The following is a 24,547-nucleotide window of genomic DNA, read 5'->3' as shown; positions in this document are numbered from 1 at the left end:
TGAGATGAGGAAGTTAATGAAGTGAGTAGACTATACTAATCATTTGAATAATATGTCAAGCATGCTAAACTGATTTATTTATGTTCTATAAGAGCTTTATTGGAAGAACATTGAAGATACCAAGACAAAATTCATAGAGTAAAATAGTGTTTAATTTGCTAGACAATGACTAGGACAAAATTTAAAAAAAAACATTATTATCAAAGGTAAATTAATATGTAAAGAGTACATTTTTTTAATAATAAAGGAACATGAAAAATATTACGTAAAAAATTTAACTAGATATTGATTGAAAATATATTCTCAAAGTTGGCAATTCACAAACCTGAGTTATTTAGTAGTTCATTGCTTTAGTAAAAATGTCATATTTTAGCATAATATGATGAGTTGCATCAATACCACGATATCATTCCAGAGTCAAAGTTAAGAGGAGAAACAGAGAATGCTTCTTGGTAGGATAATGAGGCAGTCGATTACCTTAAAAATGCAAAATCCAAGACAATGAAGGCTAGAGTTGTAAATGAATAACATTCGTGCATATGTTTAGTATTCGACTTGATAAGAATTTATTTATGTTCGTTCAATACATACAAGATCAATTAAATAAATAAGCTTAAACAACTCGTTAAGCTAAACAAATAAACGTAAATATATATGTGTTTAACTTCTTAATGTTTATGAACAACATTCGTGAACAAAATTCGTAAACAATGAACCATGTTTATTAATAAAATACTTATTAACATACTAAATAAATAAATACTATTAAAATGAATGCACAAGTTTGAATTATCAAACTATCAAATCAAACATGCAAAAGTTTTAAACAAGCAAATAAGTTTAAATTGAGAACTCAATAATCAAGCTCAAGCTAAGCCAACCAAGCTCAACCTCATAAAAAAATAAACCAAATCAATTTTGAACAATCATTTCAATAACTTAATTTATTTTAAGTTCGACTCGACTTAGTTATCTTATTAAACAAGCTTAAACACTCTAAAATTTGACTCGGCTTAACTTGTTTACCGTCCTAATGAAGACCAAAGTGTTCAACAGTGATAAAGATTTTACATCACCCTCGACCACGACGTTGATTGCCCTATTATGTTGGCCACTTGCCACAGGGATTAATGATACAGAAGGTATCATTGTCAAAATAGAAAATGCTTCTCTTCTTCTTAGAGGAATTGGGACTTGAGGTCAATGGCTGAGATGGAGTTACCAACAGGGAAGAAAAGGCGTCGCCAACCATCACCATGACTTTTCTGGCCGCAATAGGGAGCTCCCAATAGATTCTGGAATCGACAGAATGGTGTTTGTCGTGACCTTTTGGGAAGGGTATTGCAGAATGGAAAGACTACATGATATAGAAGTTGTACGTAATATAGCCCTAGCTTGTTGGAGAAAAAAAATGACTTGAATACTATGTAAAAACAAATAGAGAGGAATAAAGGTGACAGAAATAGATAAGAAGAAAGAAATGAAGAAATAAGTAATTGCTTAGTTCAATTTACCAAAATGCTACATCATTATTTATAGGCATACAAGAGGAAGCCATTATATGGGAACCTCCCATGAAGTTCAGTGTTGGCCTGTCTAGAAAGGAATATATCAAGCAACTTTTGACCTGGAGTTGAGAAATCACCAATCCACCGCTACTACCCTAAATGTTGTTATGAATTGCATAAACTGCCTAACTAGGTTCCCGGGATGAGTGTCTGAGGACCAATTCAAATGCTTCATCATGTCCATCATTCAGGAATGCTTGTATTTGTGGGGTTTGCAAGAACTTTGCAAGGCATATAATTGGGGCTTCATGCCCTCTAGCAATCTAACTTTGTCTCGAAGGCAGAACTCATCAGTATCAAGTTGGGTCTAAAATATGCCTTGAATAGAGGGGGTTTCCACAACTTAATTCTGTAGACTAATTCCTTGTTAGCTATACAGATCAGACCAAGGGGAACTTAAAAGTTCTGGGAGTATGCTTGTCTACGGCTGCAGCCGCCATTAGCAACAATTGTTAAAAGACATTTGCAATTTGAGAACCATGGTTCGATAAACAGAAAAAAAAGAAGACACATTAGATTTAGTCTATAACTTCCTCTTGTATACAAATAGGGCATAAAGGGTTACCTAGCCACGCATTGAACTTGAAGTAACATGAAATGCAAATGTCAGCAGAGAAGTTTTAGTTTCCTGGGATATGTAATGCTTGTGTGTATCAGAAGTCTTAGTTGCAGAGTAATGTCTCCCTTGTTGCATTCCCAGTCACCGAATTCACCCTGATGTCGACATCATCTTTCACGGTAACATTCAAATGTTGCTGCAAAAGGAAAAAAAAGAGAAAGAGATGGAAAGTTCTATGGAATGAGTTTTACCCATCTGCAAATTTGCAAAGATATTCCCTTTGATCTTCTCGCAATGGAACATCTGTAAAGTCTAACAAAAAAAAAAAGAGGAATTAATTATAGTTCTGGGCTGATTAATATGTATATGCAATCAGTATTTAGCATTAGATACAGAGGCCGTGACAAATTCAAGACGGCAGTTCTGCAGTCAAACTGAGAAATGGGGACAAAAACATATCTTCCGGTAGGGTCAGCATCTATTGTAACCCTGTGACAAATGAATAAATTTTTAGGAGCTCTCAGAAACGGTCAATCAAGTATCTTTCCCAAATTGAACAATTTGTAACCCAAAATGAAAAGGAGAAATGATCTCATTGGGTCGCACACTTTCCTTTAGCAAGTACATCTCTCTGTTCCATCTTCCATCATCTTTTTAAAGGTCGAATTGGAAGCAATGTGCACGACAATTTGATTGCCATAATATCACCACCAACTTAGTATAAGTGTTATCCAACTAAGACAGATAAATTCACGTGTAGTTAGAGTCATGATCTGTATTATGCTTCTACACTCGACCTAACCAAAGAATTGGCTTATTGCTCTTTCGTTTGCAGAACATAATAGTCTTTGCTACAGATCACTTGTTAATGGAGTACCTACCCAATCTACATGTGTATATCCTACAATATAAGATGACCATGGCCCTAATATAAGAGTCCCTTTTCTAAAGCACTTTTAAGATACTGAATCCTTATAATCACCTCCTAGAGTCCTTGTGATTATGACATGAAGCCTCAAAAAAAAAAAAGACTAAAAAATCATACTCAGCAAATAAGATATCCATGTCTCATGGCAGTAAAGGTAGTTTAATTTTCTAACCAATCTATGATATTTGAATTAAATAATGTCTCTTTGTCAAATGTCTCTTTGCTAGGTTAGCAACTTCCTCAAGCATATATTTCCATTATGATATACAAATATCTCCCCTCGAAAACAAATACTAAAAACCTTTCAAGTTCTTGGTTTCAAAGTTCTAATAAAGGAACACCTTAGTGATTCCTAGTGTCATCGCTAACAATGATGATATCTATCATCATCTATATAAACGATGAAAGAATATGCTTCTTAGAGTAAAAGGTGAGTTGAAATACTTGTAATATGATATACTTCAAAAGAATGGAGCTGACTTTATCAAACTATCCTTCAATGCATATAAAGACCTTGTCATTTCCACAACACTAAACCCTCCCTGAAAAACAAACAAAAAATGTTGCTCCATCTTTACCTCCTCGTCCACATTAGGATGGAAGAAAGCATTCACTATACTCAATTGAAGAAAGAAATGAAATGAAACAATCTTAACCACAAGTGAAAAATGTGTCCATGGGATGTTTTAATGTTAAAATACTAGTTTGCAAGCAACGGTATGCTTTCTAAGAGGAAAAGTGACAAATTTCTAGGTACCATTAGAATCTATCATTGCCATCTATCTCCTCTCCCATAGCTTGTCATGACCTTTGGCTTAGATGAATTTCACTAGATAGTATTAGAAACTTTAACAAAATCTAAAGTCCAAACAATGACTAATTATTATTCACACAAGCATGAAAAATGTAGCAGTTACAACTGAATTCAAACTACCGTTGTCTATATATTGTACATTTGGAGAGGGCAAGTGACAGATATCAATTGCTTTGTAGCAAGAGATGGTAAAATAGACAACAAAGTAGGCATGGGAAACACCTTAGCCTCTTTGAATAATATATCCTCTTCGGTAGCATAAAAACAAATACGATTGAATTGATTAGTCCCCTTAAATAGTCCTTGCAATCTCCTTCTCTTTTGTGGTCTTGGAGTATCTCCAATAATGAACAAAGCAATTGATGTTGAGGATGTTGGTGGTGAAGAGGAAGATGTCATAGTGGAAACTATTGATGAAATCCAACCTCCACATGTCTTTCTTTATTGACTCATCTATCTTCGTTTGTCAATTCTGTACTCCATCTTGATGAAAATTAACATCTCTACTCACATGCACTTTATTCTTTTTGGAACAAAAAGCTTAGAAGGTTTTAGATCTTTCATCATAACCAATAATATATTGTGTTCTTTTCTTCTTCCTTTTTTTTTTAATCTCCTTCTCCCTCCAATTCTAAACTGGCACCACACAAAAAAACTTTGTCACGGTATCAAAATAGTATTGGTCTAGTCAAAGATCAAAAGAGATTTTAAGCCTTACATCATGCTCTCCGTTAAAGTTTGTCTTAGAAGTCGATTCATCAATATGATTAGATCACAAAGCTTTGATGGAAAAACTAACACAATGAATCTTTCAAAAGTGTTAAGAGCTTATAAAAAATCTATGATTTTTTTTTTTTCATTTAGAAAGCATATCCAAGTTTTCTTATTGAAATTATAATTATTGTTATAAAATAATAAGCTCACTATAAGAAGTTGGAGAAATTAGCTCACAGATATCCTTGTGGATGTGGATAAGTTCAAGAGGCCTCGTTGCATGATATGTTGATTCCTTTGAAACACTTTTCTTTTGGTTGCTTGCCAATAATGCATTCTCCACAAAAATAATTTGATGTGCTGATATTTGGTAGGTCATTCACCATTCTTCTATTTGTCAATATTTTAAGTGCCATAGCCAAGAGACATTTTATAAATTTGTTTTCGAGTATTTAACATCAACATTCTACAAAAGGGTGAAATCGACTGCTCCATACCTTTGAGAGGGAGTAAATAAGGAAATCAAAGCTAGCCATCACATAGGAGGATAATTCCTCGGTCTTTGCCGGGATTCGACCCTTGCTCAATTACGCAAACCTGCCATCTAATAACCAACTCGACTATGCCCTGGGGTTGTATTTAACATCAACATGCTTAATATTCAAGATAAATAACTAGTTCCAGTTCATCTAACACATGCAATTAGTCTCATGTTTGCGTCTCTATAGCGCATACGCCCATCATTTGTTCTCTAAAACTTGTCCAAGCTTTAAGATGTTGATCATAACAAATATTAGAAATGAGATGATGATTTTTATCTTTAGATTAGATGGGCATTTCACTTTATCCTTAAACTTTCATCTTGAAGAGATCATGAAAGGAGACTTGTCCAAAATAGCTTCATTAGGCTCCTTGAACATATGTTTATGCCCACACATGTGGTTGTTTTGCTCCATTATCCCAATAACAATCTTTTTGGTTGTGCTCATCACTATCCTTTTGTGCTTGAAACTAGAGTCATCCTCTCTTTTATTTGACATATTGAACCCTTTTGTCAACTTATTTTGAGTCATTATACCAACAATATGAAGAATAATGACCAAGTTTATAGCAAGTATAACAACAAACTCTATATTTACCATACCTTCCTCTTTAGAAACCCTTTATTACATATTCTCTTCGAGAAGTGCCTTTGCCATCAAAATTGTGTATTTGCCCTCGTCCTTGATTCCTAGGCCACGGCGACCATGCCACACCACAATTATAATTGTGATCACAACCATGCCCTCTTTGGATCCTTTCTTCTTTAGCATTTTCATCTTTGATTTAGAGAGTGTTTTTGCTATCCTAAATATTGCTTCTTTTAAAGTCTTTGTTCATAGGTTTGTAAAGGAACCTCTAAACCCATCAATGGCCATGGCTTCTAACCACATGATTGTCTAGTTGTTTCAACATTTCTTCTTAGTTGGTTGATAATTACCAAGACCCTTGTGATGTAGTTGAAAATCGGCTCCGCTTCCTTCATCTTCAAGGCCTCAAACTCCCCTCATAGAGTTTGTAGAAGTTCCTTCTTTACCCTCTCTATTCCTTTATAGGAATCTTGAAGGATCTCTCATGCTTATTTAAAGTTGCTGGCAATGTGATGGCCTTCTCAAAAGCTCTTTCATTTGGCCTTTGGTAAATAAATAATAGAGGGCATTTTTGTCTTTCTTTCTTAAGTCCTTCAAGCATCATTTTGGTTCTCCAAGAGTGTAGCTTCATCTAGGGGTTCTTCATACCCCTTTTCAACCACCTCTATACATCGTGAGATCCAAGCAAGAATGCTTCAATTCTTATAGTTGTCAGTGAGATGTGCGATAGTGAATGGCATGTAGTGGTTATAATAGCTTGGCTCTAATACCAAATTGATAGAAATTTAGAAGAGGCACAAAAGAGAATAAAACTATGTTGATTCTTCTTACTCTTGCTTGCTTATAACCAATAAAGTGCTCTCGCATGCATAGTGAGCTTCCTTAAGAGTTACATGATAGGAAAAAGGTTTCAAAACTTTACATTGAATAGAAAATGGGTTATAACATATCTTTCATCTAACCATTTCACCTCAAGAAATATTTCTTAGAGCTTAAAAATGCCTTTCTGCTTCATGTAACATAATCAATGTAATCCACAAGTCTTCATCCAAACAAATATAATGCAACTTGAGTTAGACTCATCTCCACATTTGAGTTAGTCAAATTAAATTTATCTTGAACAGAAAATTCTACACAATGTTAATCTTGTTTTTGACTTTTCATTGTTCCCCTTCAAATCTTGGAGATCTGTCAATTCTAATAGCTAATGGTCAGACCTTTATGCTCCTTGGTGGTTGTTAAATCTTTAAAGATGCTCTTCTTTCTCATAAAAGCAAAAGGCTATTTGCTGGTTCATTCATCTGCCAATACACATCTCTAGATTACTAACCTTTAAGGCTCAAAAAGTTGATTGGGAAGAACTTAGGGGGCGTTTGGTTAAATGATGGGAATCACTATGGGTATAGGTTTGATAGTAGGGTGGAATGAGAATAGGAATGGAAATGAAACCCATCATGTTATATGGGTTTGGTTGATTCCCATAAATTTAGTAATCATTCCCAAAATGTCATTCCCAAACCCACAATCCAAACACTATCTTTTACTATCATTCCATTCCCTCATTCCCAAACCCATCAACCAAACACCCCCTTAGTTAATGATAATAGATGGAGATGCAAGAAAGCTAGCAACAGTATCTCTATGCCAATTATCGTTAAGGTTTCAATTTTTAGTCTCGTCTTTTACGTAGATGGCATTTAAATAAACTTTGGTTCCTCATAAGCCAAATATTTACTCTGTCTTTCATCTAGGTCTTCTAAAATTCAGCAAAACCTCATATCACATACCCTTGTCTAATTACCTATTAACTAAGGCAAGCCAATATCCAGAACCATATGCATTGCCTAGGAAGTCTTAGCATTACATGCAAAGCCTTAAAATAATTGTTCAGCCTTTCTATCTCTAATTCTTTAAAATGGTTCCAACCTTCATAACTTAGATGGTCTCAGTACTTTTTCCTTCCGACTCTCACTTCATCCAATAAGCTGCCACTCATACTATATGAAAAAGAAATTAAATAAAAAATAGTTTTACTTGCAGTACAGCTACCATGAAGCCATCATAATAATGAGTATGATCCACAACAAATTTTGGTAACAAGAAATATAACTAGCTCAATTGGTAAAGAACTTTGAACTTATTGCCAAGATCATGGGTTTAAAACCCATGGGCATCATAATGTGAGATTTGATGGCTCTCGTTGCTATATTTCTATAAGAATGTTTTCTTTGATTTGTCTGCTACAGGCTATCCATTATAATTAATTGTTTTCAAAAATGTGATCATATATTAACAATGAAAGGAGATGGTCTCACATATTATTCTTCCCTTGACAATCCAAACTTGGAATGCATCCTTAAAAGTTGAGAAATGCATACTCGTGTAACAAATGCAAAAATAAGTTTTTCTCTCTTTGTTTTCACTCAAAAGCAAGTTAATTTATTGTGGCAATAAAAATGTTCCATTTAACCTGCTAGGCTCAATGTCCAGAACTATTCATTTAAGTTAGACTAAAAGCATCTGTAGCAGTTGTAACTGCATGATCATCCAACAAATATGAAAAGCATGTAAATCATTTCACATTTGAGTTACCTGCTCCATAGATATTAGATCCTTTGAAAGATGTATTGCCAGTAGTAAGTGCACCTTCAAGATTCGCATTACTTAGATTTGCCTACAATACAGAAGAAAGAGAAACAAAAACAATTTACACTGGGTTGTATTGATAAATATAGCAACATAATATCAAAATGAAATAAACTTGTCTCTCAGGAGATGGATAATTTCACAAGACTTTTGATGATCTAACCGTAAAGCTAGAATCTTTTTTTTTTATGTAAATAGGCAATTTATAAGAAAACTCCAGTTGATTAAGATTCAATGCTTGTTTAATAAACAATAATCTCTGATGTCTCCTCCTTCCTTTATACTCTCTCCTGCAAGGCTATCAACTTTGGCAATTTTGGATTCCACACTTGTGCCCTATATAAAGTTATGAACTCAACACTATTTACCACTGTCAATGCCTATCAGTGAAACTCAAATCTTTGGATATAAAAACCTATAAACCTGGTGCACTATAAGAACTCATTCCTTTAGATGAACTTTAGTGAAGCAATCAACTGGAGAACTGAAATCTCAAAAAAGAAAGAAAATAGAAGCATTCATATTTTTTTTTTTCAAAAAAAAAAAAAATGATTCCATAGATAAGCTTTATTGAAGAAATCAACCAGAGAACTGAAATCTCAAAAGAGAAAGAAAATAGACCCTTAAAAGCAATCTTATTTTTTACAACAACAACAAAAAATCTTAATCATGATTTCATGCAATGAAGCACCTTAGTTACATTTGCCAAGGAAAAATCTGCACCTCTGAGATCTGCATCAGAGAGATCGGCACCTGAAGAAGCAACTTTAAACATGAGCTTAGACAGATAATCACAGATTATCTGTCAAAACATTGAATAACAGCTTGTTACAATGGGCATTGAATGTTGACAATAGGCATTGAATGTTGGCTCCAATGCAAGTGACATTGCATTTTTTTTTCTTCTTCTTCTTGGCATCGACAAATTTAAGATAATATATACAATCCCACAACGTAATATTCACTTCAACTGCACACCTATTTTCTTTATCATCTGTCCAGTTTTCTTGTCATAATAGCAGAAAATGCCTTCGACTAGGGTTGGCTAGTATCTCTCCAAATAGTAAGATGGACAGGAAGACACATTCCTCTCGAATTAAAAAAAGAGTCAACCACCTGTCAGATCGGCATCGAAGAAGCTCGCCCCAAGTAACTTTGCAGCTTTGAAATTGGCCTGCCTCAGGATTGACTTCAAGCAAGCATGCAGCACGCCATGAAAAACTTATCAAACTCGAATCACACAAACAGCAAATGTTGAAATTTCGAAATGCCACAAATTTCACCGATTACCGTCTTGAAGTCCTGTTTGATGAGGACCTTTCCGCTGAAGTCTTTGCCGCTGAGGTCCTGCCCCCTCGTCACCCCGATTCCGTATGGACCCCCGCCCTTCCAGTTCCCATGCACCATCATTAACAAGAATGCCAATATTGGAGAACTCGGACTGCCTGAGCAAGAGAATGGTAACCTTATACGCGAAGGCGGGGTCAGCGATGAGGAGCGAGGCGGCAAGGAGGACAATGGCGCTCGTCCGCCCAATTCCTACACCCAGAGATAGAGGCGGCGAGTCCACGGGGCACTGAACGGGGTGAAAACTTGCGCTCGCGGATCTCGTAGCAGAGCGGGATTGAGGTGGAGGTAGGAAAAATGGCCATTTGGAAGAGGAGGGCTTGGTTTTGGGAGAGAGAAGAGGATGAGGAGGAGCGAGGTTCAAATGAGCGATGAGCGCTGCCATTGATCTACAGCTTCTTCTACTTCGCCAGCTTTCGCCGTCGTCGACAGCTCGCGTTCGGGTTCGCCGCCTTATCCGAAGAATTATCGTGAGAGGGTCCCGCTCGGGCTCGACGCCTTATCAGTTATCCGAAGCATTATCGTGAGAGGATCCCGTTCGGGTTCAGAGGCGCTGGACGAGTCGTATTCGTGTTTTTATCATCGTGAGAGGTATACTCGATTTGATACAGTGTATGTGTCTACACTTATGTGGCACACATACTGTGTGTGTGCGTTTACACTCTCTCGTGGCGATGAGAGATGCATGTAGTTCGGATTCTTGTCCCAAAATATCCTGTATCATTTTACCAATCGGATGGTAATGCACGAGATATTTTTAAAATATAATCTGAACCATTTGATCAGAACACGGAGATAGAGGATCTGAACTTGAGGTATGGATTGTAATTTGCACATAAATCAGATAGATTCTGTCCCTGTCTCTATCTCCATTAGAAGGAAAATATCATTTTAACCGAAAAAATAAAATTAATTTAAAATTTAAAATTTAAAATTTAGGATTTTTGATGGAGCTGGAGTGATAATAAAAAGTCATTCAAATAGAGATTTATTTTTTTGATTCAAAATATTTTTCTTTAGTCATTCAACTAATGGGACATGGAGACAAGAGGTTTACAGGATAGAACATCCTATCTCATTTGCACATGATTTAACTAGCTATTAAAAAAAGATAATAGACAGATAAATTTTAAATTTAATTGTAATTTTTTTTTATCCAAATAAAATTGGGAAGGATAAAAATTGACGGTCATACACTTACGATGACATCCCAATAAGGCCGCCAACAATAATCATGATGTTTTTGTAAGGATTGTAGTCAATCAGAGCTGGCCTTAGCGGAGGGTTCTATCCAGGATGTAAAAAAAATGTTTGTATAAATATATATATATATTTGGATGTACTTATGTCTTTAATTGTACGAACAAAAGGTCGTAACTCATAAATAATTAAATTATTATATTTTGTTATATAAATTTGAAGAATATCTGTGTGACTGTGTAAAATCTTATATAAGTGGATTCAAAAGTGGATTTTGAATCGAAGAAAAATTCTCCATATAAAATTTTATTATTTTTTGTTTATTATTATTGTTCATAATTATCTATCATCATGAAATAACTATCTGAATATCGAAAAAGATTAAAAAAAATAGCCTAAAGTTTAAAAGGTTTAGTGAATAAATATTTTAGTAAAGAATTACATATATAATGGAAAGTTTAGTTCAAATTTTAATTAATAAATCAAATGTAAATAAAGATTTTGTTGAAAATAAGAATAATGAAAATGAAAATTTTGTGAGAAACAAAAGTGATAAAAATGATAAATTTGTAGAAAATGAGAACGAAGAAAGTATATATTTTAATGATTTGGATGGAATTGAAATTGAAATTGATAAAACTAAAGTTATTGATAATTGTTGTGATTATAAGCGTACAAACGAATGTCAATGTTCGATACCTAGATATGATTTGAACATATTGGATCCAAGAGTTTGGGATAATCTTGATACAAAAATGATAGATTTACTTATGGAAAGAGATCTTAAAAGAGAAGATATTCTCAAGTTTTCTTTAGATAAATAATATTGATACTTTTCTCATACTTACTATGTTCAAATGTTACTAAATGGTGAGACTTGTGATCGAAAATGGTTAGCGTATGATAAGGAGTTGGATAAATTATTTTGTATTTGTTGTAAGTTGTTTAAAGTAATACACACCAAAAGTAATTTAGTAAGAGAAAGAGTTAATGATGGGAAACATTTATGTGACAAACTTAAAAAGCATGGAAATAGTGTTGAACACCTCATTAATATGAGAGCTTTTGTTGAATTACAAATGAGATTAAAGAAAACATTGACAATTGATAAGGAAATACAACAATAAATTAATAAATTAAAAAGGGCACAAAACATTGAAAATACGTTATGCTAAGAATAGTTGATGTTATCAAATGTCTTGCTATACAAAATTTGACATTTCATGGTACACATGACAAAATTTATGAAGATGACAATGGTAATTTTTGGGGTCTACTTGAAATGATTGCATATTTTAATCCAATAATGCAAGAGCATTTTTGACTCATTCAAGATAAAAAAAGATTCATTATCATTATCTTAGTCATAAAATTCAAAACAAGTTAACATCTATTCTAGCCTCCAAAGTCAAGAATGTCATAATTAAAAAAGTAAAAGAGACAAAATATTTTTTAATAATTCTTGATTGTAAGTCACAAAGAATAAATGACTCTTATATTAAGATGTGTAGATGTTTCAGAGACTCTAATTAAAATTGAAGAGTACCCCTTAAAATTTGTAAATATAGAAGATAATTTAGGTCTTTCCAATGAATTACAAGTTGTTTTATAATATTTAGAACTTGATATTGATAATGTTAGAGGGCATGGTTATGATAATGAATCTAATATGAAAAGAAAAAAAATCAAGGTGTCTACAGGAGATTGTTTGACATTAATCCGAGAGCATTTTACATGTCATGTGGTTCTCATTCTCTTAACTTAGTTGTTTATGACATGATAATTCCTATGCTAAAGTAAAATCATTTTTTGGAGCATGTCAATGTATGTATATCATATTCTTTAATTCAACAAAAAGATGGAATGTTTTCCTTGAATATATTGATGGATTAACTTTAAAATCATTATCAACTACAAGATGGGAAAGTCATATTGAAACAATCAAAGCAATATTATCTCAAGCTTTCCAAATCAGAGAAGCTTTGTTCCAATTAACAGAAATAAGTGAAGACAACAAATTAAGTAGAGATGTTGAAACTTTAGCATCTGGTGAGCTTTCAAGTTTTGAATTTATATTAAACTTTATTATTTGGTATTATATTTTGCATAAAATTAACTTAGTTAGCAAAAGATTACAATTAGAGGATATACATCTTGATGTTGTAGTAAAATAATTGTCTGGTCTTGTTTCCTTTTTTGAAAAATATAGAGAAAATGGTTTTACTTCTACTATGGTTGTTGAAAAAAATAGCATTTGATATGGAAATTGAGCATGTATTTCCTACAAAACATAAAATTTGTAGAAAGAGGTATTTTGATGAGATTGCTAACACTGAAAGGGAAAATCAATCACTGAAAGAATCTTTTCGAATAGATTATTTTATCCTAGTGATCAATATTACTCTTGGGCAATTGAAGAGTAGGTTTAAACAGTTACAATATTTTGAATCTATATTTGGGTTCGTGTATGATGTTACAAAATTAGTTTCATTGGATGATGATGAATTTGATGAGTTCTTGAGTGAATCTTGAAAATACTTTAAGCAATAGTGACACTTCTGATATTGATGCAAAATATATGTTTTCAAAACTACAAGTTTTACAAGTAATATTACCAAGTGAATCTTATGAAACAAATAAAAATGGCCCTCCATACTTATACAGTATGTTGTAACACAGACTTGGAGGTGATGTAATAATTAAAGTCAAGGTGAGGTGATGGTTAAAGTCAGGGTGTAAGTAGATGAACGAATCACTTTCACCAGGGCTTAGTTCCTCAATCCTCATTCCTCAACATTAAGGCCTTCAGTGTGAGGTCGATCGGTCCAAGAGTCGGTCGAACATAAGGGACCTAATGCTCCACTTCTGTATCATATCCAGTATATAACTGGTTAACCCAAAGGTCGACCGGACTTATGTGACCTAGCTCCCTATTCTTTGAGCATGTCTCTCAACATACGGTCAGTCGACCTCTGAGTAGATCAGACTTAAGAGATCTATCGCTTCACTCAATGCCAAGATATATAGATTAAACCTGAACGACCTTAGATCTGTTGGGACCAAAATGTAGCTAGAGGGGGGGGGGGGGTGAATAGCTCGTCGTGCGCTTCGTGTTCTTCGTTGCTTGTTTCTTTGATGGTGTGCAGCCGAAATACAAGAAACAAACACATACAATGCTAACAAATGGATTTTACTTGGTATCCACTTCACAAGAGGTGACTAATCCAAGGATCCACACACTCATACACCCTTCACTATGAAAACCCTCCTTTATGGTAACTACCAAAGGCGGAGAAGCCCTACAAGTTCACACTACAAGAAGAAAAGGAAAGGGAAACAAAATACAGCACAAACTTACAAGAAAACCCTAACCCTAGCTTTCTTCTTCAGCTGTAGATCCGCCTCTTGACTTAGAAAACCTCTAAGAACCTTCAAGAACTGGCGATCTGAACTTTGTGGAGAAGCTGTAGGAGCACTGTAGTGATCTGAGACAAATCGGTGAAGTGGTTATGAAGGAAACGCTCGCCTGCAGCTAAATATGACGCCAACGGTCGGATCCCGATCGATTGGAACGCTCCCAATCGATCGGGGAGGCTTTGGATCGATCAACCGATCGATCCAGAGAGCCTCTGTGCTTTCTGGAATAGCCTGGATCGATCGGCTGATCGATCCAAGGCTTATCGCGCGCAAACAGCAGCTCCCAATCGATCCACTGATCGATTGGGACCTTTGGATCGATCCACTGATCAATCCAGAGGGGTTCTGTTCGCGGGGACTCACCCGATCGATCGGCCGATCGATTGGGCATGATCCAATCGATCGGCTGATCGATCCAGATCTGCTGGATCGATCCACTGATCGATCCAGATCTGCTGGATCAATCGGCTGGTCCATCCAGATCTGCTGGATCAATCGACTGATCAATCCAGATCTTGCTTTTTGCCCAAAACCAAGTCCAAAGCCCCCTAAACCAACATCTAGTCAACCATGACTTGTTGGTACATAAAACCTAGCATTCGGTCACCCTTGACCAGTTAGGACTCTCTTCACCAAGTGTTTGATCAATCTCTTTGACCCACTTGGACTTTTCTCCTCTTGCCAAGTATCCGGTCAATCCCTTTGACCTACTTGGACTTTTCTTCCTCGTGCCAAGTATCCGGTCAATCCCTTTGACCTACTTGGACTTTTCTTCCATGTGCCAAGTATCCGGTCAATCCCTTTGACCTACTTGGACTTTCACCAGATGTCTGGTCAACCTTGACCCATCTGAATTTCCCCGTGTCTGGCTTCACTCACCAGGACTTCCCTTCTGTCTAGCTTCACTCACTAGGACTTCTCTTCTGCCTGGCTTCACTCACCAGGTCTTTCACCTAGCTTCACTCACTAGGATTTTCCTCTGCCTGGCTTCACTCACTAGGACTTCCCAGTCAGGTATCTGGTCAACCTTGACATACTTGACTCTTCTTCAACCAACCTGATCAGACCCTGATCAGAGGAGAATTGCACCAAACAATCTCCCCAAATGAACAACTGCACCTGCACTTGTCTATATCATCAAAGTCTTGTATTGTCAAACATCGAAACTCAAACCAAGACTCAAGCTTGGTCAACCAGGTCAACCTTGACCTGAGGGATATTGCACCAACAAGATCCACTCAGGAATATAGGATCTAGCTCCCCACATCTGTAATATAACTTAGTATATAGCCAGTCGACCCAAAGGTCGATCGGACTTATAAGACCAAACTCCCTATTCTTTGAGCATAAGTCTCGCAACATACGATCAATCAACTCAAGAGTCGGTCGAACTTAAGAGACATATTATATAGGATTATTATACATGTGAAAGGCGGGGGTGGGGGGGGGGGGGGGGAATCACGTGATTTTAAAAATATATCTTTTTAGAAAATAGTACATAGTGGAAGAGGAAATAGAAACGAAAAAGAATGAACACAATAACTCGAGGAGTTACTTGGTTCAGAACCTTCGATGACTCTAACTTCAAGACCCACAGTCCCTCGAACCGTATCAATAGAAAATCTACTATAATCCTCTTTCAGAACTACTAGAAGAGGAAATCGAGTACAATAGTAAAACAACGACAAGTATAACAACCTACACTTTCTTTTGTACAGTAATTAAGTACTTAAAAAAACGTTTGTTACACAATACTTTAAAGAAGATTGGATTGAGCTCGGTGTTGGGCGGCTTCTCAGTAGTAGCTAGTCGAGTTCATCAATGTCACAACACAGTAGGAGGATGAAGTCAGAGCAGCTAGAAGCTTGAAAGTTTGCTTGTAGAAGTTGTAATTGAGTTGTATTGAGAGCTTAGGCGAGCCTTCCTTTTATACGCTGTTGAGGATGCCTCCCTTCCTTGTTTGAGGTGCCTCCAGCAGCAAATTTGATCTCCTTATATTCAGAAATGATAACCTCCACCACCTTCAATTTTTATCCTCTAGAGGGTGCCTCCACACCTTGCTCCAGGGCACCTCTAATCGCACAGGAGGCACCTTCGCGCCTTTTTGCACGAACCCACACTTGAAGTCTTCGGGACGCCTCTGCACCATTATCAGGGCACCTCTAATTGACCAGGAGGCACATTGAGCACTGTTCACAAGGCTGAATTTGCTTTCTAACTCCTGTAAAAATATGTTAGTCCAAAAATAAAATGTAACCTATAAAACAGAATTAGCACAATAATAAAATAGTAGTATTAATTAATTCCTATCTTTCCAAGACCATGAACTATTCATGGTCTTAATTTAGATTTTCAAAATGGACATAAGCTGGACCTACGCTTAAAGTCCCTCATTAGGACTTGTCCTCACTGGATACTTTCCTCCAGTGACTTACATTACTTACCACGCAGAATCGTTTAACTTTACTTCGGTCCACCAGGTCTTTTCGCTAGTTGTCAGGTCCGCAAATCCAAATAGACTTCAGCTAGTTATTAGGTCTTGTGGACCCAGCCGAACTTTCCACCAGATATCAGATCACTCTTTGACCTATCTGGACTTCTACACCAGTTATCAGGTCCTCCAAATCTAGTTGAATTTCATACTAGTGTCAGAATAGTTAAGTCCTACACACTTAGTAAAAAGGTTAGATCACATAACACCTAACTTTAATCCATTTATCATTAATCAACACTCAAATTTGACCATTGGTGCCAACTGCATCAATAATCTCTCCCTTTTTATGCAATGACAATTTAGGTTAAAGTTAGAAAAAATATGCAAACATATATAGTAATAAAAATTATTTAAAATAAATATAAATGATTTTAATTTTTTATTTATTCCCTTGATCATTTTAGGGTTAAGTTTTTAGATTTTCCTTAGTTTTTCTTACTTACATCTTAACCCTCCCCCTTTGGCATTCATCAAAAAATATAACTTATGGGGTATAAAGCAGGTAAATAATGCAAGTAAGCATAAAAAAATTTAAAGGTAAAATTTTGCACAAAACTTGATGATTTCAAGAAAAAATTCAAAGTGTTCTTAAGGAATGTTGAAAGGGATTATCAAAATTTGTAATGCATTTTAAAGTATTTTTCAAAAACAAAACATTTTGCAAAATATTTCTAAATGTTTTTAAAAAATTTGAAGATTAACTTTGCAAGAATTTTGCAAACCATTTTGTAACATTTTGCACCACATGTTCAAAGAAATTAAGCAAAATAGTTTTGTGAAGCAATTTCAAAAATATTATTCAAACAAAGTTTGACAAAGTTAAAAATTGTGACACGACATTTTGCAAGGGGTTTTCAAAGTAATTTTTAAAGCAAGTTTTGAATAAAAGTTTCAAGTATTTTCAAGGACATTTTTCAAAAATTTATAAGTTATTTTCAAAACATAAAACTTTTGCATGAATTTTTTAAATTATTTTCAAAGCAAATTTTAAAACATTTTAAAGCATATCCTCCCCCATAATTTGATATTATTTTAAATATTATATTCATCTAAAAATTATTTTTAGATATCTAACCTTTAGTTACTGACTAATTACCAGAAGATAACAACATTCACTTGGTTAGTCATGTTAAGTAATATTATCTAGTTAGATATATTTGTTGAAAAAGGACTACTTAACTTGATCATTATATTTTTGTATTTTTTACCAGACTTATTTTAATGTACTGATTTAAGCATCTAAAGTCTAGGTAAAAACCTAAGCATCTCACACCATTATATGTTTTTGAATACACAAGCAAGGTAATCTTAGTGTGCTTGTGAGATTTTGGTTGTCTAAAACTATAGGATTATGATCTCTAGGGGAAGTCCTAGGCTAAGTCCATAATAGTTTTGAAACACCTAGAAAATTGAGATCTTGAGAAAACATAATTAATGAATTTTCCTAGAATTTGAAATTTGTTTGATGAATAAGAATAAAGTGAGAGATTAAGTCCTAGTCGATCGTGCACATCCCTAGCTGTCAGCGTAAATACTAAAATCAAATTTAGAGAGTGGTTTGGTAAAGATGTTGGCTAGATTTGACTTGCACTCAATGTAGTTGAGTTCAATATCTTCTTTAGAAACATCATCCCTGATAAAATGGTGTTTAACTTCAATATGTTTTGTTTGTAAATGATGCACTGGATTCTTGGTTAAGTTGATTGAACTAATATTATCAATAAATATTTTTATATTCTTAAATTTTAAGTTAAAGTCATGTAAAGTGTGCATCATCCATAATAATTGTATTGTACACTCACCCATTGCTATATATTATACTTCAGTAGTAGATAGGGCAACACAGTGTTATTTTCTACTAAACTAACTGATGAGTGATGGTCCAAGTAGTTGACATCCACCACTTATATTTTTTTGATTTAGTTTATAGGCGACATAACCTGATTCAGAGTAACCTACAAGTTCAAAATTAGGTATTCCAAGGTACCAAATTCCTACATTTTGTGTGCCTTTCAAGTATTTAAGGATTCTTTTTACAGTAGTTATGTGAAATTTTTTAGCACAGATTTAGTATCTAGCACATATATTAACTGTAAATAAAATATCTGGTTGACTTGTAATTAAGTATAAGAGGCTACCAATGACACTCCTATAATATTTTAGATCTACTGGTTTTTCATTTTGGTCACTATCTATAGTTGTATTTGTTGCCATTAGTGTTTTCATTTCCTCAGTATTTTTCATTCTAATTTTTTTAAGTAATTCTTTTGTATATTTTTGTTGGTAGATATAGTTTCCTTCATTTGTTTATTTAATTTGTAAACCTAAGAAAAATATTGATTTACCCCACTAGGCTCATTTCAAATTCTTGTTTCATTAGTGTGATAATTCTTGAAAAAATTCTGAATTTGTTGATAAAAAAATTATATCATCTATGTATACCTAAGCAATAAAGATGTTTGACTTAAGGGTTTTTACAAATCAGGTTGAGTTAACTCGTCCTTGATTGAATCCATTAGAGATCAGATAAGTGGATAACCTTTTATACCATGCTCTAGGAGCTTGTTTTAGACTGTATAAGGCTTTCTTTAATTTAAACACGTAGTCAGGGTGATTTAGGCTTTCAAATTCAGATGGTTGACCCACATACACTTCTTCTTTGATTAGTCTATTTAAAAAGGCTGATTTGACATCCATCTGGTAAAGTTTAAATCTTTTATGGGCTGCAAAGCTGAGTAACATCCTAATAGATTCAAGTTTAGCTACTAGGACATGAGTTTCATAAGTCAAGTTCCTTTACTTGACTGAACCCTTTAGCTACTAATTTAGCTTTGTTTCTAATAGTTTTCTCATTTTTATTTAATTTTTTAATGAATATCCATTTTGTTTCAATAGAATTTTTGCTTATGGGTAAGGGTACTAAATCCAAGACTTTATTTCTTTCAAATTAGGTTAGTTCTTCCTACATAGCTATAATCCAATCTAGATCAAGTAGGGATTCTTATGCTATTTTAGGTTCAATCTTAGAGATTAAAGATATTTGACTTAGGTTTCTAACTAACGATCTAGTTTGAACTCTGAGATCTGGGTCATCTATTACTTATTCAACTGGGTGGTTTAAGCTAACTCTTATTATTCTTGATTCAATTTATGTTTGTTCATTTTCTTGTGGTTGATTCTGTTCATCTTCGTGTTCGTCTATTTGATTTAGATTTTCACTTGCTCCCCCTAGATCAGTGCTAAACCTAACGAAGTCTATTGGTTGGTATTGAGTTTGAGTTGAGTTAGATTCTTTAGAGTTAGTATTTTCATTAAATTTTACATTCCTTATTTCCTCAATTATTAGTATAATTTTATTATAAACTCTATAGCCTCTACTATTTAGGGAGTACCCTATAAAGATTCCATTATCTACTTTTGAGATAAATTTTTCTAAATATTCTCTTGTATTTAATATATAAACTGGGCATCCAAATACCTTTAAGTATTTAATGTTTGGTATTTTTTTATAATATATTTCATAGGAGGTTTTGTTATAATTCTTATTTATTGTTATCCTATTTTGCACATAGCATGCTATATTTATAGCTTTAACCCATAAATATTGGATAGTTGGTATTCATTTAGCATTATGCGAGTTACTTCTTGTAGGGTTCTATTCTTTCTTTCAACTATTATATTTTATTGAGGTATTTTAGGACATGAGAATTCTTGATGATACTCATTTTTAAGTAACATTTAGTAAACCTATATGATCCGGTGGTAAGAGCCCGGGACCCCCTAACGAGGGGTCAACGCCACGTGGAGGTCAAAGGGCCAGGTGGTCCGTCGAAGAAGGGTAAGCCGACCGGACTCATGAGAAAAGAGCAGGCCGATCGGTCTGCCAGTAAACATCTGATAGTAAAAGGCACCCTGACAGGGATCGGGGTTCCGACGCTCAATGAAACAGTAAATAATGACCGAGCGGAAGGCCTAAGAGAAGGCAGGACGTAATGGGCGCGCCGCCCGGCCAGCGCATGGAATTAGGGCCGTCCGGACGGCGCTCTTCGTCTAGCCGGCCGGACGGACGTCCTGGCCGGCGGTGGGTGAATAGGGACAAGAACATGTTCTGACAGTCGTCAAGTCGTATGGCTAGGCCATACTCCTAGTCTGACAACGGGGTGTCCTGTTGTCCCATCGAAGGCGCGATGGGACTGTTGCAGTATGGCGTCAGGTAAGCTTTCTGACAAACACATACCGAGGTATGGGCTGCGGACACGTACGTGCCTCGGTGGGCGTGTAGAAGCTCTTTCACCGCTCTATATAAAGAGCCGCAGACTTCGCCGGAGGGACGCGTTCGACAAGCTTTGGAGCTACTTTTTCCACCACTTGCTTACCTGACTTGAGCGTCGGAGGGTCGCCGCCGGGAACCCCTTCCCGGCCCGACTTCTGTGCAGGTTCGCCGGAGCTTCGTGAGACTAGCCGGAGATCTACATCAGCAACCCGGAGAGCGCCACGTGCCCAGCGTCCGTTGATTCAGCATTCGGACAGGATCAATTTGGCGCCGTCTGTGGGAACGCTCCTGCATCCGATCGGAAACAATGGACGAGGCTGGACGACAACACATGGTGACGCTTTCGAACGAGGAACTCGACGCTCTGATCGAGATAAGGGCCGCCAAGCTCGTGGAGCAAAAACAGAAAGCCACAGCCGAGCGGCCGGAGCAGCAAGCAACATCAGCGTCTGGTGGTCGAGCGGAAGCACCACCGGCCACCGTTGCATTTCATCGAGCCCTATTCCGCACCCCTGAAGCCGTACCAGCTCATAGAGATAGGGGATCTTCTTCGGATGAAATGCCTAGACGAGATGACAGAAAGGGGAAAGCCCCCCGAGCGGACGCATCACCCGAGAGGATTAATCGCCAATTTTCAGAGGCTATTCTGCGAGATCCTCTGCCGAAGCACTACGTGCCTCCGACGATCGGCGAGTATAATGGGACAACCGACCCAGATGATCATCTGGGTAAGTTCGATAACACAGCTACTCTCCATCAATACACAGATGGAGTAAAGTGCCGAGTTTTTCTTACCACTCTCTCAGGATCGGCTCAACGGTGGTTTCGGAGGTTGCCGGACGGATCCATCACAAGCTTCAAGGACTTCCGAACGGCCTTCCTCCACCATTTTGCAAGTAGCCGACGCTACCAGAAAATGAGCGTGAGCCTATTCGCCATCAAGCAAGAAGCCCGTGAATCGCTCCGAGCTTACATCCAGCGGTTCAACAAAGTGGCGATGGATATTCCAACGGCCACTTCGGAAACCATGATGAATGCCTTCACACAAGGCCTAGTGGATGGGGATTTTTTCCGATCACTCATCCGAAAGCCACCCCGAGATTACGATCACATGCTACACCGGGCTAACGAATACATCAACGTGGAAGAAGCGCAAGCGGCTAGGAAAAAAGAAACTCCAACCGAGCGGGCTCCTCCTGCCGAGCGGAAACAGCACGCCGCTCATCAGCCGCCGAAAGGACCAAGGGCCGAAGCAATCCGATCCCCCCACGCCAGGTTCCATGTGCAAGAGGTAGCTGCCGCCCGGCCCAAGCCAAAGAAGAGATGGACCCCGATGTTCTGCTCCTTCCACCGGACGGATACACACAACACAAGGGATTGTCGAAGTCTTCCCTTCGTGGCTCATCCTGTGCCCCAGAATGCCGGACGACGGTCTCCCTCAGTCGACAGGTGACAGAGAACTCATGAAGCCGATCGGACGCGAGCTGATAGACCACAGCAACAGGCTCCCGATCGGCATCGTTCTCCAAGGCAGGAGAATCGCCGAGCGTCCAGAGAACGGTCCCGACCGTCCGCTCGGGAAGAGGAAAATAGAAGCAATACTTCCTGAGGCGAGATCAACGTTATTGCTGGCGGGCCGACCGGAGGAGACTCCAACCGAGCTAGAAAGCTCCAGATCCATGCAGTCGGCTGTAGCCGAGAACGAGCGGAAGGACCCGAAATTAGTTTCGGGCCCGGGGACTTGGAAGGAGTTGAAGTACCCCACGACGATGCTCTGCTCATCAAAGCGGTAATAGTCAATTACACTATTCACCGCGTATTTGTTGACACAGGGAGCTCGGTCAACATCATATTCAAGAAGGCGTTCAATCAGCTGCAAATTGATCGAGCCGAGCTGTTACCCATGACAACTCCGCTCTACGGGTTTACGGGTAACGAAGTTCAGCCGGTCGGACAGATCCGGCTGGCTACCTCGCTGGGAGAAGAGCCGCTCAGGAGGACAAGGACAATAAACTTCGTGGTGGTCGACTCTCCCTCGTCCTACAACGTCATTTTGGGACGACCGGCGCTCAGCGAATTCCGAGCGGTCGTCTCAACCTTCCATCAGAAGATCAAGTTCCCCGTGGAGGACAAAGTGGGAGAAGTACGGGGAGATCAGCTAGCAGCTCGGCGATGCTACATTGAGATGGTCCGAGCAGAAGTCAATTCCGCTCGGAAGGGGCCCCGGATCGAGGTAAACGACATCACTAAAAAGCCACCCTCGTTAATTTATAAAGAAAAAGAGGAAGTGCAGATTCACCCAACCCGATCGGAGGCCACGACTTTTATTGCGTCCGATCTGGAGGAGAAGCAGAAAGAGGAGTTTATCCAATGCCTTCGAAGAAATCATGATGAACTACACGTCCGACCGGACGCACGACCAGTAAAACAGAGAAAGAGAGATTTCAGCGCCGAGCAGAATTCCATCATCCGAGCGGAGGTGGAAAAACTCTTGGAGGCCGGCCATATCCGCGAGGTGCAGTTCCCGAGCTGGCCAGCGAACGTAGTATTAGTCTCCAAGCCGGGCAACAAGTGGAGAGTATGCATAGATTTTCGGGATCTCAACAAAGCTTGCCCGAAAGACTTTTATCCCCTACCCTGGATAGATCAGCTGGTGGACTCTACGGCCGGCTGCGAATTAATATGTATGCTCGACGCTTACCAAGGCTATCATCAAGTGCCGCTTGCCCGTGAAGATCAAGAAAAAGTCAGCTTCGTCACGGCCGATGACACCTATTGCTATAATGTGATGCCGTTCGGATTGAAGAATGCAGGAGCCACATATCAACGCTTGATGAATAAAGTATTCAGAGAGCAGATTGGGCGAAATCTGGAAGTGTATGTGGACGACATTCTCATCAAATCCGTCCGAGCGGCCAATCTCTTCAAAGACATGGAGGAAACCTTCCGAACGCTGCGCAAATATGGAGTCAAGCTAAATCCCAGAAGTGCTTGTTCAGAGCGAAAAGAGGGCATTTTCTGGGGTACATAGTGACCGAGCGGGGAATCGAAGCAAATCCCAGCAAGGTGAAAGCTCTCCAAGACATGCCGCCTCCAAGAAATACAAGGGAAGTGCAGCGTTTGACCGGTCGGATAACTGCTTTGTCCAGATTCATCTCCAAAACTGCCGACCGGAGCCTCCCTTTCTTTAAAATCTTGCGCAAGGCCACTAAGTTTCACTGGGATGAAGAATGCGATCGGGCGTTAGAAGACTTGAAGGCATATCTGAACTCTCTCCCGGTATTGGCCAAGCCGACTGCGGGTGAGCCACTTTATATGTACTTGTCTTCAACCGAGCATGCAATCGGCTCGGCTTTAGTGAGGGCGAGCGGAGAAGAGCCTGTGTATTTCCTTAGTCACATTTTAAAAGATGCTGAATCTCGCTTCACTGGGCTCGAGAAGCTGGCTTTCGCTCTGG

The 24,547-nt window shown here is 37.6% G+C and overlaps 1 protein-coding gene across 5 annotated transcripts; it reads right to left on the bottom strand.

The window, feature by feature from the left end:
• Positions 1-916: 916 nt before the first annotated feature.
• On the bottom strand, positions 917-10,252 carry LOC121985367 (thylakoid lumenal 15 kDa protein 1, chloroplastic-like). 5 transcript variants are annotated; one of them, XR_006113147.1, is made up of 8 exons: positions 9,825-10,249; positions 9,650-9,745; positions 9,476-9,548; positions 9,051-9,112; positions 8,306-8,387; positions 2,379-2,439; positions 2,134-2,282; positions 917-1,357 (listed from the first exon to the last, which is right to left on the bottom strand). XR_006113147.1 is itself a non-coding variant. In XM_042538771.1 (7 exons), exons 1-7 carry the CDS (start codon positions 10,089-10,091, stop codon positions 2,231-2,233), a joined length of 693 nt encoding a protein of 230 aa, XP_042394705.1. In that variant the 5' UTR covers positions 10,092-10,249; the 3' UTR covers positions 1,482-2,230. The 5 variants fall into 5 exon arrangements, 2 of the variants coding, with proteins under 2 accessions (XP_042394705.1, XP_042394706.1); XR_006113146.1 differs by having other exon boundaries at positions 917-1,295; XR_006113148.1 differs by lacking the exon at positions 917-1,357 and adding an exon at positions 1,482-1,995.
• Between the last annotated feature and the right edge of the window lie 14,295 nt (positions 10,253-24,547).

Source organism: Zingiber officinale, chromosome 5B (assembly GCF_018446385.1).
Source record: "Zingiber officinale cultivar Zhangliang chromosome 5B, Zo_v1.1, whole genome shotgun sequence".
Lineage (NCBI taxonomy): Eukaryota > Viridiplantae > Streptophyta > Magnoliopsida > Zingiberales > Zingiberaceae > Zingiber > Zingiber officinale.
The sequence above is the reverse complement of the archived record's forward strand: the minus strand, read 5'-3'. Positions and strand labels throughout refer to the sequence as shown.

Excerpts from the sequence above, each read along its gene's own strand:
- LOC121985367 (XM_042538771.1), bottom strand. The coding sequence starts at position 10,091 with ATGGCAGCGCTCATCGCTCATTTGAACCTCGCTCCTCCTCATCCTCTT. Across the intron at positions 9,746-9,824 it reads ACCCCGCCTTCGCGTATAAG|GGCGGGGGTCCATACGGAAT; the intron begins GTTACCATTCTC and ends GGGAACTGGAAG. Across the intron at positions 9,113-9,475 it reads CTTCGATGCCGATCTGACAG|GTGCCGATCTCTCTGATGCA; the intron begins GTGGTTGACTCT and ends TTGCTTCTTCAG.